At 42.3% G+C, this 17,076-nt stretch overlaps 1 protein-coding gene across 1 annotated transcript in view; it reads left to right on the forward strand.

The window, feature by feature from the left end:
* The first annotated feature begins 5,458 nt into the window (after positions 1 to 5,458).
* XK (X-linked Kx blood group) overlaps positions 5,459 to 17,076 on the forward strand; it is a 53,898-nt gene continuing 42,280 nt past the window's right edge. Inside the window, exons 1-2 of the mRNA XM_043571715.1 lie at positions 5,459 to 5,820; positions 13,617 to 13,879. Of these exons, the coding sequence (XP_043427650.1) occupies positions 5,576 to 5,820; positions 13,617 to 13,879 (508 nt within the window). The 5' untranslated portion in view covers positions 5,459 to 5,575. The remainder of the gene's footprint in view (positions 5,821 to 13,616; positions 13,880 to 17,076) is intronic.

A 17,076-nucleotide genomic window follows, 5' to 3' on the forward strand; every position in this document is an offset into this window, starting at 1 on the left:
CCCACTGTGCAGTCAGGTCACAGGTCCAGGACGGCTCACCCTAAGTGCAGCTGTGCAGGAGAATAGAACGGCAGCCGCATTTATCCTGCTTCTCCTCCATAAAGAAGCCTGGTCATTTTATTTGTACTGTTGTGAAAAATGCCATAGTTGATGCTACATTAAGTATCTGGGCCTCCTGCATTATCCTAAGTCTCATGGCAGGAGGGCGGCCCTCTCTCCTGTTTCTTTAATAGAAAGTACTACTGAATTGAGTGGATAATGTCTTTAGGGTTAAAAAATAATTTTAAAAAATTAAAAAAAATTTTTTTTTAATTTGCTTCAAATACTGAACCTTGTCATTTCCACCTAGATTAGACTCTTCCACAAACGGCAAAGTCCCTTATCTGCAGAAATTCCTGCATCTTCCTTTGCCTTTGTACCTGTTACTTAACACCTCTGAACTGAATTTGGAAAATCACTTAAAATGAAAACCAAATCCTAGTTTTGTTCTTTGGAGGGGTTTGTCGGTGAATAGTATGGTCAAAAGAGCAGACTATCCTTTCTTTTGTTGTCTTTCTTCTCCCCGTACAGTATTGAGGAAGAAGGGAGAGAGGAAGAAAAGATACAGGAGGCGAGGCTTGACTGTCAAGGACTGTGAAAACCCGGTTTACAAGCCCTTCCTGTTTGTTTCCTCTTTGGTTTTTCTTAGTTGTACGTGGGTGTGGGTGTAGGTGTGTGTGTATGTGTGTGTGAGAGAGGTGGGGGGAGGGGGACGAGAGGGAGACTGACTTAGGGAGAGTCAGTATCACATATGATATAAAACCCAACAGTTAGCCGTTAACTGCCTTCTAATAAATTAACACATAATTAACGAGGGCGCTAGTTATACTTCTCATTGTCTATTTTAAGCATTCATTTTCATTAAAACTTCTGCCAGGTTAAAGCCATTAGTAGCCAACTGTAGAAGATAACAGGACTTTCACAAGTAGAGCCGCAAATGTGAGTTTCACGTAATTTTAAAATTGTCTAGTGGCCGCGTTAAAAAAGTAAAAACAAAAAGATGAAATGAATTTTAATAATGTAGTTAATTTACCCCAGTAGATCCAAAATATTATCATCTCAACACAGAATCAGTGTGCAGTTAGTAATGGGATATTTGACTTTTCTTGTATGGAGTCCTCAAAATCTGGCATGTATTTTATGCTTACTGCATGTCTCGAATCAGACCAGCCACATTTCAAGTGCTCAAGAGCCACATGGCCACATGTGGGTTGGCTACCGTATTGGACAGTGCAGGGCTGGCATCCCACCTCTGTTTCAGGATATTGAAAAAGTCTCCCTGCAGCTTATGTATGTTTTTGTTGTTAGGAGAGAAAAGTGGAAACAAAACCCTGCACTGCATGTTGTTTGAGTACTGTCGTGTTTCCTCAAATTTGGGACACTAGTACCAAGAGCTGCCCTGGGAGAATGGATTCTGTGATTAAATGTTAGGAAAGTTCTATTCTTCTACCCCCTTTTGGAGATGTATATGGTGCATTAACATATCACAGACTGAGAAAACTCTCTGTTGCCCAGCCGTCACTATAAAAACGTGGTTAGTCTGGCATGGTACGTTTATGGTATACTTATAAATTTTCTTCTTTCTATGGAGGAGTTTTAATACTCTTCCCCACCCCCTGGCCCATTAAAGATACCAGAACGATGGTTCTGTCCCAGACTATCAATCCCTATTAATTATCTTGCCCTCACAAAGACCTGAGGTCATTCTTTACTACACTTTGGGGGACAAGAATTCTGGAAATTGGCACAAGTGTCTCTACATAGGAAAAAATTTGTGTCTTCCCCTCTTTCTCCACTCTTCTTGGAGCCTATCTCTACTTATTCTTTGGATTTAGAATCACCTGAGAGCCAAGATAGATCTTGTTCTAGAACCACCTACTAAAATTGAAACCAGCAGATGGCTTTAATGTCTTGCACATGGACCTAGATCTTCAGAAGGTTCCCAAATACACACCTTCCTCTCATTCTCTCAATTATGAGCCCTCTAAAAAGATGAGGGTAGAAACATCTGAATGTGAATATGTGTAAACACAGAATACAGTTTCTTAAGTAGAGGAATACTGTTCCTGCTATTGCTTTCTTTTTCTATTTTGTGTGTGATGTTCATTTACATGCTTTAATGTGTACTGTTTTTGTAAAGTGTGTAAAGTAGCTGTTAGCAGTCAGTTTAAAGAACATGTAGACGATACTTAACAGCTGTCAATCTTCAGCAAATTATCTTCTTGCCTTTGTTTTAGTGGGACCTCTGATGCCGCCCCATTGGTTTCGTTTTACTATCTGTGCTTACGTGGCAATTACCAATTATTAACTTCTGTGGCTGAATTTGGTCCAAATTGCAGTAACTCTTACAATGTCGATGTATTCAAATAAGATTGATTTTAATGATCAATTTTGTCTCTGTTTCTTAGGACGTTAGTATTTCAATATGAGAAATGTCTTCTGAAGTTTTATATAGACTCTCCAGGAGTAGGAGTGGAACATTCGAAATGCAACCGTTTGGTTTTAGAATCTGTCTGATAGAAGGACAGCCCCTTCTCTAAAAGGGTAACAGCTTTCCCAACTTTGAACATCTGGGGGAGCTCTAGTTGGAAAGGAAGTCTGAATTTTAATCTCATGGATTTAATGGCGCTAAATTAACATTTTTAAAATGGATTTTGTAGAATCCAATTATTAAGGGAAACACTTTGCAAAGCCATATAATGGGGGAATAGTCAAGCACCACATGTTAGTTTTGGAGTGTGCGTTTACCAAGTGAATAGAATTTACTTCACCAAAAAGATCTTTTGCACAATTCACAACACTTACAGAAATATGATTGTATCATTGGAGGAAAAATTCTCACCCTCCTAATGATACATTTCACATTCTCTAGTAAACTAGCGCAATTCCTTATTATTTTAGGGGATACAAAAGAATAATCTGTCACTAGGCTATAACTGCTTATTCCTAATTGTATCTAGGAAGGAATACATACTATTATTTAAAGTAGTATTGAATTTTAAAGAACTGATCAGTAAATTATTATTAATAAAATTGTACTTTTGCAATACATTTGCCTCAGCACAAATGCAAAGTTAACATAAAATTATAAAAAATACACCAAATAATATAGATTAGTTGTTATCACTTTAAACTCCTAATTTCTATTAACATTAAATCCAAGTTATCTGTTGTATATAACTAAAATTTTGGAAGTCTTGCACACAAAATGAGAGGCTTCTTAAAAAATGCGTTTTTGCCAAAAACAGGTTCTAAGACCTCTTGCTAATTATTATATTTCTTTAGGGGTACTTTGAGGCGCTTTCAAAGACATATCTTTAGCAGATAGGTCTAAATTTAGAGCAGAACATTCTGTTAGATATTTTACTATATCACAAAATGTTGTAGTACTGTATTTTATAATGAAACCAAATTCTCGAGTATTCTGGTATGTTACATATTATTATACCAAAAAAAAACCCACTTTCTATAAGACTATTATTATGTACATAGTATTTTTAAAAATGGGTAGTTCAGTCCCAGGAAGAAAGTAATGCAATACATGACATTAAATTGATCTTTAGTCAAAATCCATTTAGGTATTACAGGGAAAGAGCAATCATAAGCTCGAATGTATACATTATTCTCAAGGACAAAATGGTAACTGATAATGCATAAAGACACGGTCACTGGGGCAAGTTAGCTGGTGTGCACGCTGAGAAGAATCAACTTGCAAATGCTCATCAGATTTTAGCTTTTCGTATTGGTTGTTCCTGGAGGGGGAAGTTCGGTTGATGTTGCCTCCCCTTTACGTGGGGGGTTTTCTCACAGCTGCTGCATGGTATAATGAAATCTCTTTAGAAACAAGATTGAGTCAGAAGCTTAGAGATGCACCTTACTGTTTTAAAAACTGCTGTTACAATGTTCTAAACACTGTGACCTTTCCAAATGTGTTTTCTGTATTAGTTTTGTACTGTAGACAATAGTTCATCATAAACTGGACTCTATAGTGTTTAAAGCAATGTTATTTATTGGCTTATCCTTCCCCATATTTATGTACAGTCTACTTAATCATATGAAACCTGTGATAATCCTTTGCCTTAAAATAAAATCCAATGCTAAATATTGAGTGCGCTCGAATTAATAATTCTAAGCTACAAATTAACTTCTCCTTTAAAGCTTAAGACAGTGTCAAATAAAATATTACACAAATATTCTGCGGAGTGTTGCTGTCTATTCTGTATTTGTGACTGTGTATGTATCTTGATCCAGGGCATGGTGGCCTGCTGGGTTCTATAAATAGATATTAGTAATCCTTTTAGAGAATGGGCCTGCTACCTCTCAGCTGTCGGCTGAATCTTCCTCTTAACCCTTGTAAATAGATTTTCCAATGCCACACAAGAATGAAGAAAAACAGTCCTGTGTGTTCTCTCCCTCTACCATTTTTGTCTTGATTTCTTCTGAATGTTCATATTCTATTTGTGTTGACAACATTTTCCTAAGTAGAAATATGCCAGATATGCCTTATGATTGATGGAATCACCTAATTTCAGCAGGGAAAGGAACCTTGTCATTATTAAGGTCTGATCCCTTATGGAACAGGTTAGGACCGGAGTTCCAGAGAGATTTAGCGGGTTGCTTAAACTCTGAGGGACAAGGGTGGGCTGACCCCACCCAGACATTCACAAGGTTGTCACAAGCTCAGTGAGTGAAAAGGAATTATGTTAGTCCCGGCCTGGCACACACTAGCAAGCAGAGGTATGCCTTGGGCTAGAAAACCATTTCCTTATTAGGTCCTGGTTTTCACTCTGTGTAGCCATAGTTAGAAAGGAATACATTTTGTAGGCAGTTTTTCTGGGAGAGAAGGTAGTGGCTTCGAAGGATTGTCTGATGCTCCTTCACCACTGGATGCAATGTTTTACACCACTGTGTCTGGAAGACTGAAGGGCACGCTTATTCGGCCCATTGAAATGGTGAATCCTGGGTACATGACTTTACACTTGTACTTTGAAAAGCATCTCTGTGGTCTGGTTATTTTTAAGTGACCGGAAACGCTGGTCCTTTGAGGAATTAGGCGTTCCCCAGGCCCACAAAATAGAGAGTGGGATGTAAAGGCATCTGGGCCCCATTGGTTGCAGTTTTTCAAAGGGATGCGATCCGGAGCTGGGGACAAGGGCTCTAGGACCCAGAGGCTGAGCGCGGGGCCAGCTGGGCCCGCCGCAGCCGTTGTGGCTGCGGCAACAGCGGTCTTGGGACGTGAGTTCGCGGCTAGCCTGAGGTCGGTCGCCGCAGAGACGCAGCGGGCACCGCGACGCGCGGGCGGCGCACCGTGCGCGTGGGCGTGTCTCAGCGGGGCCGCGCTCCCCGCCCCACCCCGGCCCGGCCCGTCGCCCCCAGGCCCAGCTCCAGCGCCCCGGCCTCTGGGCCAGCCCCGTGCCCTCGGCGGGCTGCGCGGAGCGCGGGAGAGTTGGGGGCCGGGCATATGTCCGGAGCCCCTCGGGCAACCGCCGCCGCCGCTACTGCGTCCGCTGCCGGTGCGCGCCGCTGACGCGCGGAGATGAAATTCCCGGGCTCCGTGCTGGCGTCCGTGTTCCTGTTCGTGGCCGAGACGACGGCGGCGCTGTACCTGAGCAGCACCTATCGCTCGGGCGGGGACGGCATGTGGCAGGCGCTGACGCTGCTTTTCTCGCTGCTGCCCTGCGCACTCGTGCAGCTCACGCTCCTCTTCGTGCACCGCGACTTCAGCCGCGACCGCCCGCTGGTGCTGCTGCTGCACCTGCTGCAACTCGGGCCGCTCTTCAGGTGCGTGCGGGTCCCCGGCCCCCTCCCCCACTGCCCTGGCGGAGGGGGCGGCCTTCCGGGAGGAGCGGGTGGCTGGACCCGGCGCCGGGCCCAGGCCGGCCGGCCCTGCTCCTGGGCCCCACAGTTCCAGTCACGCGAATGCGACGGGATCCGGGGAGAGTGGGAATAAAGCTGGGGCGGACCGCGTTCCTGTTAGGTTCTCGCCTAGGGCATTGCCAATATTCAACTGCACTTGACCAACAGAAATGGCAATTGCATGTGGTTGGACCTCATGAAATGCAAGCCTTCTCTGGGGTCGGGTGGGCTCTGGCAGGATTGGCTTGTGTCGTGACAAACCCTTGAGAAGTGTGTGGGCCAAATCGCCTTTAGAGCAAAAAGCGTGTGCAGATTCTTTAATTTGCCAAACACGTGGAGTTTACTGTGTGCCGGGCACTGTTCTGAGCACTTTGCAAATATTAATCTACTTCTCATACCGAGTTCTAGAAATCCACGCATCGTTCTCTTGGTGTAGAAACGTACAGGGTTGTAGACATGCCTTCCGGCCTTGCCTAACTTAAAACACAGTCGTTGAAGCTGGAACATAGTGTGTCATGAAGACAGAAAGTTGCAGTGCGTTAAGAAAAACTATTAGTGACATTTCTGGAAATTAATTTTTATTAACACAGAGCAAGTAGACTGCATGGTAATGAGGTAGACTCTGGCAGATCTAAGGACCATGAAGAGAGTTTAAAATGTGTTTTGACGGCTTTCAACCCTGTAGGAAACGCAAAACAAAGGATTTTTATCTGGATTAGAAAGCAGTTTCTAAGACTGAATTTAGACACAGGTGATAAAGGAATTGGAAGAGCTAGAAAGGCCACAGCTCAGCTACCAGAAAATTCAGCTAGCCAGGAACCTTTCCTACCAGGCACTATCTCCCCACCCCCACCCCACCCCCAACACACACATAGACAAAAAAAAAAGTCCAGTGGCAAGATAGATTTCAGAGAGCCCTATTATAAAACTTCGCACCTCGTATTAAATACAGCTATCCCCACCGACACTCAACGATACTGACTTGGGGTTCACACACAATCAGGACAAACTTGGTTAACAAGTTTCCCAGCTTCCAGAAGCCACAGAATCCTAGAAGGGAAGAGAAACCGGTACATAAGCAGGACTAAGGCGTTGCTACTGCCATCTAAGAGCAAGAGAAGGGTTGCCGGGTGGTGGGAAAGGGGAGAGAGAGAGAGAGAGAGGGAGAGGGAGAGAGAGGAGAATTTTTAAAGTCGTGCCGTTTGGAGCCATTTAGTGAGGAATTAGTCGTCTCTGGCCAAGTAGGCTACAGCATCCTGACTATAATCCTGCTCAGTAAAATCAATGGGATCTGATTTTGGGCAAGGCACTCATCATTTACTAACCTCACCTGGGAAAAGAAAACTCACTGCTCACGTTTAAATGAAGTGACAGATAAAGGGGGACTGATGTTTCTCAGGGCTCCTTGTGCTGAGTGGTTTGGTAGGTACTCATATCCCTCAGTACATTGAATCCTCACCTTGAAGTAGATGTCACTGTTCCCATTTTATAGATGAGGAAAATGACACCCCAGGCCACATTCACAAGGCTTCTTAGAAATGGAGCTTGGTTAATTATGTTCCCTGCTCTCTGTGAAAGAAAGCAGAAGATTGTGGAGTACGTTTTACCAGTAACTTCCATCTTAAATTAAGTAAGTTTGGTCATCTTGGCAAAATTAAAAAACACACAACCTAAATAGCTATCCGGGTGAGTGATCTCTACCATTACTGCCATTTAAAATATTTCTGAATACGAAGAGTGATCCAAGACAAAGCTAATGACATAATATGTATAAAAATAGGATGGCACATATAAACCTGAGCTCCAGGAAATATACCAGGTTGCAGAGAGTGTTAATTTCTGGATGATGCATTTATGGGTGGTTTTAATTTTCTCCTGAAAAATATAGAAAAGTGCATCATTTTTTTTCATTTATTTTATACTTCTCTACATTTTTCAGGTTTTATAGTAAAAATATTTCACCTTTATTTAAAAAAAGTTTGGTGCTTTGAAGAGATAACTTCTCAGCTATATAAAAAGTTGCAACACCATAAAAAGACCTCTGTTGACAGAAAATTCTAAATGAGTCATTATCCTCTTGGGGGAAAAATAAAATAAAACAGAAAATAAAGCAATAAACAACCTCCTTCTAATCAGCAAGGACTCTCTCATTCTAATGCTGCTGATTTATTTCAAGGAGATCTTGGACCCATGATCCTAGAGCTGAGATACACAAAATGTGGTTCCAACCCTCTTAGCTTCCAGATTATGTGAAAAGCAATTTGCGGTTGTATATTAGCATGACTTAATATCTTATTGGGAGTTTTTCCTGCTGACAGTTTGATTCTTTTATAACTCCAAGATGTCAGCTTTACTTAAAGATCAAAATTATTTCCCCCAGAGACAAAGGAAAGTCATGGTATGTTTCTTTACCATCTTTATTGATTTGACTTAGTAATACTTTGAAATTGCTTTTGGAAAAATTAGCTCTGTTTATTTTTGGTTAGGTACTAACTAGACAAACTCAGGTTCTTTTCAGGTGAGATGTTTTTGAGTTCACTCAATCCCACGTTACACTGTAATGATCAAGGGCTGAAGACTAAAAACTAGGCCCCGCTCCTTCTTTCCTTTAGAGAAGCACTAGGAGAGGACCATAGTTCATTTATCAGTCTTCTATTTAAAACTGTAGTTGCAGTTTGTCTGGTTGTTTCCTTATTAAGGCTGGGTTTGAATGATATGAGCAGTGAACAGTATCTTGAATTTCTTATTTTATTTTAAGGGCAGTCTTTTGTGAATGATAAATAGATATTCTGGAAAACCAAAGGGGGGGGGACTTCATAACAACAACAGAATTTATCATTCTTTTACAATTATGTTAATTTTATAAAATTATTTGGAGAAGGAATAAATATAAACAAGTTTCAAGTGCAAGCAGTTTTTCTCCATTTTTGTTTACTGGTAAAATGAGGGGAAAATGGTACATGAAAATCTGGGTTTATAAAAATGAAAGCTGTGAATTTCCAGTAATTTTGTATAGAACATTGCAAAATGATTCACCATAGTATTTCTTTCTGTAATAAGCTTTCACAAGACTTTATAAAATAATAGTCTAATTTTGAAGAACTTTTTTTTGTTTGCAAAGTGCTTTTACATACAGTATATAACTCCATCCACTGTAAAACCCTGTGACTTAATTGTCATTATCTTTTTTGTTACAGTTGAGACATTGAGGCTCAGGGAGATCATGCAAGTGGCTTTTCAAAGGTCACATGGCACTTTCTGTTTACCCAGTTTGATTCTTGTGTCACGTCATAGAGCATGTACGTGTAGGAAATAACGTGGTGTGTAGGAAATCATAGTCAGTATTTCTTTTGAAAACGTGTTTTTTATTAACTGCTTTAGGGGGTCTCCAGTACCACAGGTTATTTGCGCAGACACGAACAAGCATGGTTTCAGCTAAGGAATAAATTCCTTCCACTGTGATGCCTGAAAATGGGATAAAGTGAAAAAAATGGATCCGCCTACTGATTATCTACATTGTGGGCCTGCAGACTATGCCTCACAGGCCAAATCCCCCTACTGTCTCTTTTTGTAAATAAAGTTTTATTGGAACACAACCGTGCCCATTCATTTAACATATTGTGTATGGCCACTTTTGCACCACGGTGGCAGAGTTGAGTCGTTGCAATACAGACTGTGGCCTGCAAAGCCTAAAATATTTACTCTTTGTAAATACTTTACAGAAAATGTTTGCCAACTCTTGGTCTATATGATACTGAAAAGCAACCTTGAACAATTTCGATGAAAATACTTAATTTACAGCTGTATTTAGACCATCTCTCAAGCAAAAAAACAATTTCTTTTTGGAGTAATTAGATGAGCCTTGCAGAGTTCCAAGAAGAATGGTAGTTTGTTTCTTATCAGTTTTCTTAACCAGGTAGTGGCAAGTAGTGAAGTCTCAGCATCATATACAAATTTATCAAACACTTACTATGTGTTAAAAAAAAAAGTCTGTGCTAAGATAAATGTAGTGATTGGGAAATACAGTGGGTTGTGAGGGTGTCCATCTGGGCTTCAGGGCCACCTCTGTGATTAGCCATTCTGGGACTTTCTGTTGTCTGCCAATGGATACACTAAGGTTTCAGTTTGTCAACAATTCTGCACCTGTTTTCTGTTTAAAACAGCACCCTCAGCATCAAGAGAATTGCTTTCTCCTCTGAACCTTCATTTTCATTCATTCACCTCTTAACATGTGCTGGTGTTTGGTTGGTTGTTTAGTGTTTAAAAATTCTAAGCTTGATTTTTTTCAGGTGAAACATATTCGTTGTTTAAAGGACAGAAGAGCAGAAAACAGATAAGCACAATTTACAAAAACCCTCTAATTTGCCTAAAGAGAACAATTTTTAACATTTTCCTGTATGTACTTACTAATATTTTTATAGTGGTAAGCTGGCAAACTCTTTCTTGGGGGGAAAAGCCCTGAATTGCAGTGTTTGCTGATTTCTGTGATGTAAATATTCCCATCATGGCCTATTTCAAGCTACTGGTTTTCTTTTTTAATGTTTATTTATATTTTGAGAGAGAGAGTGTGAGCAGGGAAGGGGCAGAGAGAGAGGGAGACAAAGAATCCGAAGCAGGCTCCAGGCTCCAAGCTGTCAGCACAGAGCCCGACGTGGGGCTCAAACCCACAAACCGTGAGATCGTGACCTGAGCTGAAGTTGGATGCTTAACCGACTGAGCCACCCAGCCAGCCCTCAAGCTACCAGTTTTTTAACAACAGGCTCACATGATTCCTAACCACTTAACAGTTTGTTGGGTCAGTATGAGCCAGTTCAAGCACTCTAGTGTGTATGTGTATGTGTGATTTATATATATTTTTTATATATGTAATTTTCTTTTTATAAAAAATGGAATTTTCTATATATATTCCATTCTAATTTACTCCTTTCACTTATCAAATATAGTAAACATTTTTATGCATTAGTACATGTATGTCTATACCATCAATTTTAAGGACTGGGTAATACTTCATTGAATACATGTATTATGACTTATTGAATTATTTTATTTGGGGACCCTTAGAGTATTCCCAGAACTGCCATTACAAATAATGCTACGATTCAAATTCTTGCATTAGGCTTTCTGAGTTAATTTATGAGAAATATTTTATAAACCGAAAGTGCTATATAAATATTAGTTGTATACATTATTATCCTTATTAATATATGTGCCATTTTGCATTTAGATTGTGAACACGTTGGAATGAGGCAGGGGTACCCCAGCTGTCTTTGCATTCCCCACAGCACTAGCAGAGTATGTCTGCATTCATCACATATTTGAGAATTAAGATGATGGTCAGTTTATTCTGTCTTCTCCTTGTTGTGTGAAGTTGCTAGGCCTCAAACAGTTCTCATAGATTGGAGGTTTTGCCCAGAGAAAATTCAGTTAGATTATCTGGACTTGAACTCATAACCTGAATTTCATTATTTTCAGTTGAACAAATTGGCCCAGGCCATTTTACCTGTTTTTATGTATTAAGGTGGCGGTGACCCCATTGGACAAAATGTAGCAGACAAACCTGCTTCCCCTGCTCCTTCATCCCTCCCCCCTCCCCCCCTCCCCTCTCTCCCCTCCCTCTCCTCCATCTCTCTCCCTCCCTCTCCCCTCTCTCTCCCTCTCCCCCCTCTCTCTCCCTCTCCCCCCTCTCTCTCCCTCTCCCCCCTCTCCCTCCCTCTCCCCCCTCTCCCTCCCTCTCCCCCCTCTCCCTCCCTCTCCCCCCCTCCCTCCTTCTCCCCCCCTCTCTCCCTCTCCCCCCTCTCTCTCCTTCTCCCCCCTCTCTCTCCCTCTCCCCCCTCTCTCTCCCTCTCCCCCCTCTCTCTCCCTCTCCCCCCTCTCCCTCCCTCTCCCTCCCTCTCTCTCCCTCTTCCCCCTCTCCCTCCCTCTCCCCCCTCTCCCTCCCTCTCCCCCCCTCCCCCCCTCTCCCCCCCTCCCCCCCTCCCCCCTCTCCCCCCTCTCCCCCCTCTCCCCCCTCTCCCCCCTCTCCCCCCTCTCCCCCTCTCTCACCCCCCTCCCCCCCTCTCCCCCCTCTCTCCCCCCCTCTCCCCCTCTCTCACCCCCCTCCCCCCCCTCTCCCCCCCTCTCCCCCCCTCTCCCCCCCTCTCCCCCCCTCTCCCCCCCTCTCTCCCCCCCTCTCTCCCCCCCTCTCTCCCCCCCTCTCTCCCCCCCTCTCTCCCCCCCTCTCTCCCCCCCTCTCTCCCCCCCTCTCTCCCCCCCCTCCCCCTCTCTCTGCTTCTCCCCCTCTTTCCCTCTCCCTCTCCCCCTCCCCCTCTCTCTCTGTCTCCCTCTTCCCCCTCTCCCCCCCCCCAAACAAACAGCTGTGCACCTTCTTTATCCCAGGAACTAATGAACAAAGGTAATGGTCATAAAATATGTCTACTTCATACTCACCAGAGAGGCTCTTGCACTTCCTTTCTTACGTCAAGTTTTATTATTTAAAATTATAAACATATTCTTGTTGCCATAGTTGCCTCGGGTGAGAGTACAAAGTTAACAGCATTCAGTAAAATAGATGAAGCCATAAAATCTTTCGGCAGCATTATAAGGTGGTTATAGAAATGCGTGTTTGGAGAAAAAAACATCCTTTAGCAATTTTTAAACCTAAGGCCACAAGCATTTTTCTTATTCCTGAGAAAAACCCATTTTCTTTAGCATTTTATTATGAAGATTTTGAAATATACAGAAGACAACTTGAAAGCATTGTACCGTGAACACCCAAGTACTCACCACCTAGGTTCTACAGTTAACATTTTGCTTCACACATCCATCCATTCTTCGATTGAGTCATCAATCCATTTGCACACACGCGTGTGTGTGTGCGCGTGTGTGCGCACTTCGAAATAAATCACACATCAGATTGGTATCCATATCATTACCTAGAGGGGAAAATCTAATCTTAGAAGCCAGGTACTCAGTCTAGAAGGGTGACTTTTTAAGGCTCCATCCCTAGGGCAGGCTTATTCCATAAGTAAGTAAGTACTTATTCCGTAAGTAAGGGGGACAGACCTCCAGGAATGATTGACTTTAGTCATGTCCCATAAAGGTTTATGAGAGCAGAGAGCTAGGTAGTATATTGCAGTCTTTTAGGGAAGTGCTAGATGGCAAGCAGCTTTGTGCTAGGGGATCTCCCAACCATAGCTACTGCCTTAACGGAGGCAATAAGGGGCATCTACTGGATGTGGAAATATACATACACACACACACACACACACATACATATATGTATATACACACACATACACAAACATACATGCCCATATACTGTATTGTTTCCGTAATAGTGTGGCAAAGTAAGTATTACCTCTTCCCCCTCTCTCTCCCTTTATAATTGAGAGGAAGGATTCAAGGGTTAAAGGAATTGCCCAGGGCTGCACAGCTAGTAAGGGTCATGAAGGAAAATAGAACATTCTTCTCTGGCTCTGGAGCCCAGCTCCTACTTGGTTTCCTTGCCTCACTGGCCTTTGGTGTCATCTCTCAATTAGGTTCACACTCATTTCCAGTTGACCTGCTGGAGGGCCACAAGAGGACTGCCTGCTTGCTTAGAACTCCTTGGAGTGGATGATTCTAGAGAAGGGGATATCCTTCAGAGTAGCCAAGTCAAAGCCTTGAGAATCTCAGCAGGGTAGCTGAGAAAAGACAGAATCCTGCCTGTCTCTGATTATCGTGACTTGATGATTTGTTTCCAGGTGTTTTGAAGTCTTCTGCATCTATTGTCAATCAAGCCACATTGAAGAGCCTTATGTCAGCATCACCAAGAAGCGACAGATGCCCAAAAATGGCTTCTCAGAAGAAATCGAGAAAGAAGTGGGCCAGGCAGAGGGCAAGCTCTTCACCCACCGATCTGCATTCAGCCGAGCATCAGTGATCCAGGCTTTCCTGGGCTCTGCTCCCCAGCTGACTCTGCAGCTGTATATAAGCACCCTGCAGCAGCACATAACTATTGGAAGATGTATGTATATATATTTTTTTATTTCTGCCTGCATTTGGTGATCAAAGTGGGAGGTAAAACACAAAGTTTATTTTGTTTCAGGTGAAATTCAGGTGAATGCACATGCATGTGCATTAAATTCTGAGTCTGTGTTCCAATTACTAAGCTCAAAACTTAGTTAAAATAATAAGTGTTTATTTTGCTTATGACTCTGCAATTTGCACAGGGCCCAGAAGGGCTCACCTGTGCTCCACTGTACATTAGTTAGGGTGGCTCAAAGATGAGGGGCTAGATTCCATCGAGGGCTCATTCACTCACATTACTTATGGTTGATGCTGACTGTTGCTGAGAGCCTCAGATCTTGTCCATTTCATCTATCCATGTGGGCTAGTTTGGGCCTCCTCACAGCATGGTGGCTGCTTTCAAGGTCAGTGTCCTGGGAGTGAGAAAGGGCAGGTGAAAGAGAATCACTTTTTGTGATTCCACCCTTGGGAGTCATGTGACATTACTTCAACTATGTTTTCTTTGTTGAAGCAGACAGGCATCCCATTGAAGTCCAAAGGAAGGGGAGGGGAGGAAACTTTGGTTCTCGATGGAGAATGGTAGAGTTCTAGAAATTCATTGCTATGACCATTTTGGAAAAATACAGCTTGCTGCTGGCTGAAAATAACACCTGCCAGAATCTGGGCCTCCTTGGATTTTGCCTCTGTCATTCAGTGATAGTTATAAACCAGCTGAGACCCTTGGTTGTAAGAACTTTGTGATAAATGATGGATTCAAGAGCACTCTGTTATCTTAAAGTTGTAATACGTATCTCAGCATTTAAATGAACACAGTTATCTAACCTTTGGACTATTCTCACATTATCAAATTGAGGGCATGTTTTGGTTGAGCCAGATTTAAATTTTTTTTAACATTTATTTATTATTGAGAGACAGAGAAACAGCATGAGCATGGAAGGGGCAGAGAGCAGGAGAGAGACAGAATCTGAAGCAGGCTCCAGGCTCTGAGCTGTCAGTGCAGAGCCCAACGCGGGGCTCGAACTCACAAACCCTGAGATCATGACCTGAGCTGAAGTCAGACACTTAACTGACTGAGCCACCCGGGCGCCCCAGGTTGAACCAGATTTTAAGAAAACCTCTACACGCCTAAGACACAAGTGAAAAACTTTGATATGCGGAGGGGAAATAACTCCTCCCAAATATTAATATTATAGGTAAATGAAAACCAGGTTTCTGGTAAATTTTACTATATAGATAAGCAAAAATGAGTTAAAAGCCTTAATAAGCTGAAAAAATACGTATTTACGGTAACACTGAAATTGAAATTTTAAAAAATAAATCACTTACTAATTTTACTTCCTTAAGCATTAACTTCTTTCTGCCTGTATTCTAGGCTAGATGGTAAAATGGCTTAATTTATGGCTGGGTCACAGGGTATTTGCATATCACAGCTGTCTCCCTTATGTAGGTTACCTCAGTGTGACTATGATTCTTAAGACATATCAGGCCCTTAAGTTGAGGTTTTGAACCTTGGTATATTAACATTTATGTGTAGCCCCCCATAGCTCCAGATGGACAGTAGGTACTCAATAAATTTAGCAGCATCCTTTCTCTAAAGACTTATACCTAGAACGGGCATTGACCAAGGTGAGTCCTCTACGTGCCCCTATACCCTTTTCCCAGTTCATTGTTTCTCTGTGTGACAGGGACACAGCAAGAAACCAGATGTGGTGATGGCCTATTTGATTTTTACAGGTAGATCCAGTATTTTTCCTCAGGGTTTTGAAAATGAAGATTGTCTTTGTTGACCTAAAGGGGCAAGCTCAAAATCATAAATATGAGTTTATTTGGGAATAGCCAAGGAACTATAATTTGGGACACACAAACTATAGCAAGCGACAGGCAAGTCTGCCCGAGTAGGCTGTATTTCTGGGCAGGGAATGTAAAGAGGGGAGAGTTCACTTGGAATCTGTTAAAATCAAAACAGGTAGAGACCAGCGTTAAAAATTACCCAGGCAGACAAAACCAGTCCAGCCATACAAACAAAGCACACCTCAGGTCATTTTGCAAGACCAGGTGACCTGGGTCCTATCTTGTTCATGCCTCTGGAAACCATAAACAGAACTTTCCAAGGCTGATATGAAGCAACCCCTGATGACTTCTCTATCATTTAGGAAAATTCCAATATTACCAATTTTTTTTTGTTTTGTGAACCAGGCATTTACGGGAAAGCAGTCTGTCAGTCCTTAATTTTGTTTTCCTTAGGGCACATGCGTGAGATTCTCCACTTTGTATCCTCTGACTGTTTTCAGTTGAAGTTTTTTCACATTTCCCCTGTTTGGTCAAGATCTTTCACAGAAAATGTTGCTGATCAGTTATGTCCTTTAGGTGTATTTGTTACCCTTTGTCAACAGTATAGTTCTTTATGGGTGGATTGTATGGAGCTGAGGAGAGTTGCCCTCAGGGGGCTTTTCCCATGGAGCTGAGGACCGTCCCCCATTGTTTTTCCTCACAGAGCTGAGGAGGACCCCATCCTCAGGTGTCTCGTCCCACGGAGGAAGGAAATGGTAGGGAATTTCAGTGGCCTCATTTGAACAATAAGAGGATTGAAAAAGGAAGGAATCTCCATTCTGTCCCTTTAAGGTGAATGGTTTAGTTTCTATGGTCATTTGAGTTTCAGGAAAAGCTTTTTGAAAAGAAAAGAATTGTATTTTGTACATACATTTGGGAAGAAGACATTTTCTTATTAATACAAAAACAGTAGAAATTTAATTAAAAAGATTAAACTGAGGACAAAAAACCCAATGACAGCTAGCGATTGAAATGCACTTCTCAGTTTCCCCAACTACCTATATTTAATAGATCTAAAATGTCCTGAGTTCCGGGAGGTTGGCCAGCTTCGGCTAGCAGCTTGATAATGTCCTTCATTATTTTTAGTTCTTGTGTTATTTTCCCTGACTTACTGACATAAAGACAACATTCTTCTCCAAGTAGGACACAGGTTTCCCCTGGTGAGTAATGAGGAGGCTTAGGGCCCTGTGGTTTTGTAGAATTACTTCCGCAAGGGTATCCATTTGGGTCTGTTGCTATATTCAAAAGCTTGGACAGAAGCATTAAAAGTGGTGGGCATGACTGTAGAAAGATTGCGAATTGTTTTGTTTTGTTTTGTTTTAATTTTGCTACTTCAACCCAAGGAAGAAAGTCTCTGGAGAAATC

The sequence above is a fragment of the Prionailurus bengalensis genome, chromosome X (genome assembly GCF_016509475.1).
Source record: "Prionailurus bengalensis isolate Pbe53 chromosome X, Fcat_Pben_1.1_paternal_pri, whole genome shotgun sequence".
NCBI lineage: Eukaryota > Metazoa > Chordata > Mammalia > Carnivora > Felidae > Prionailurus > Prionailurus bengalensis.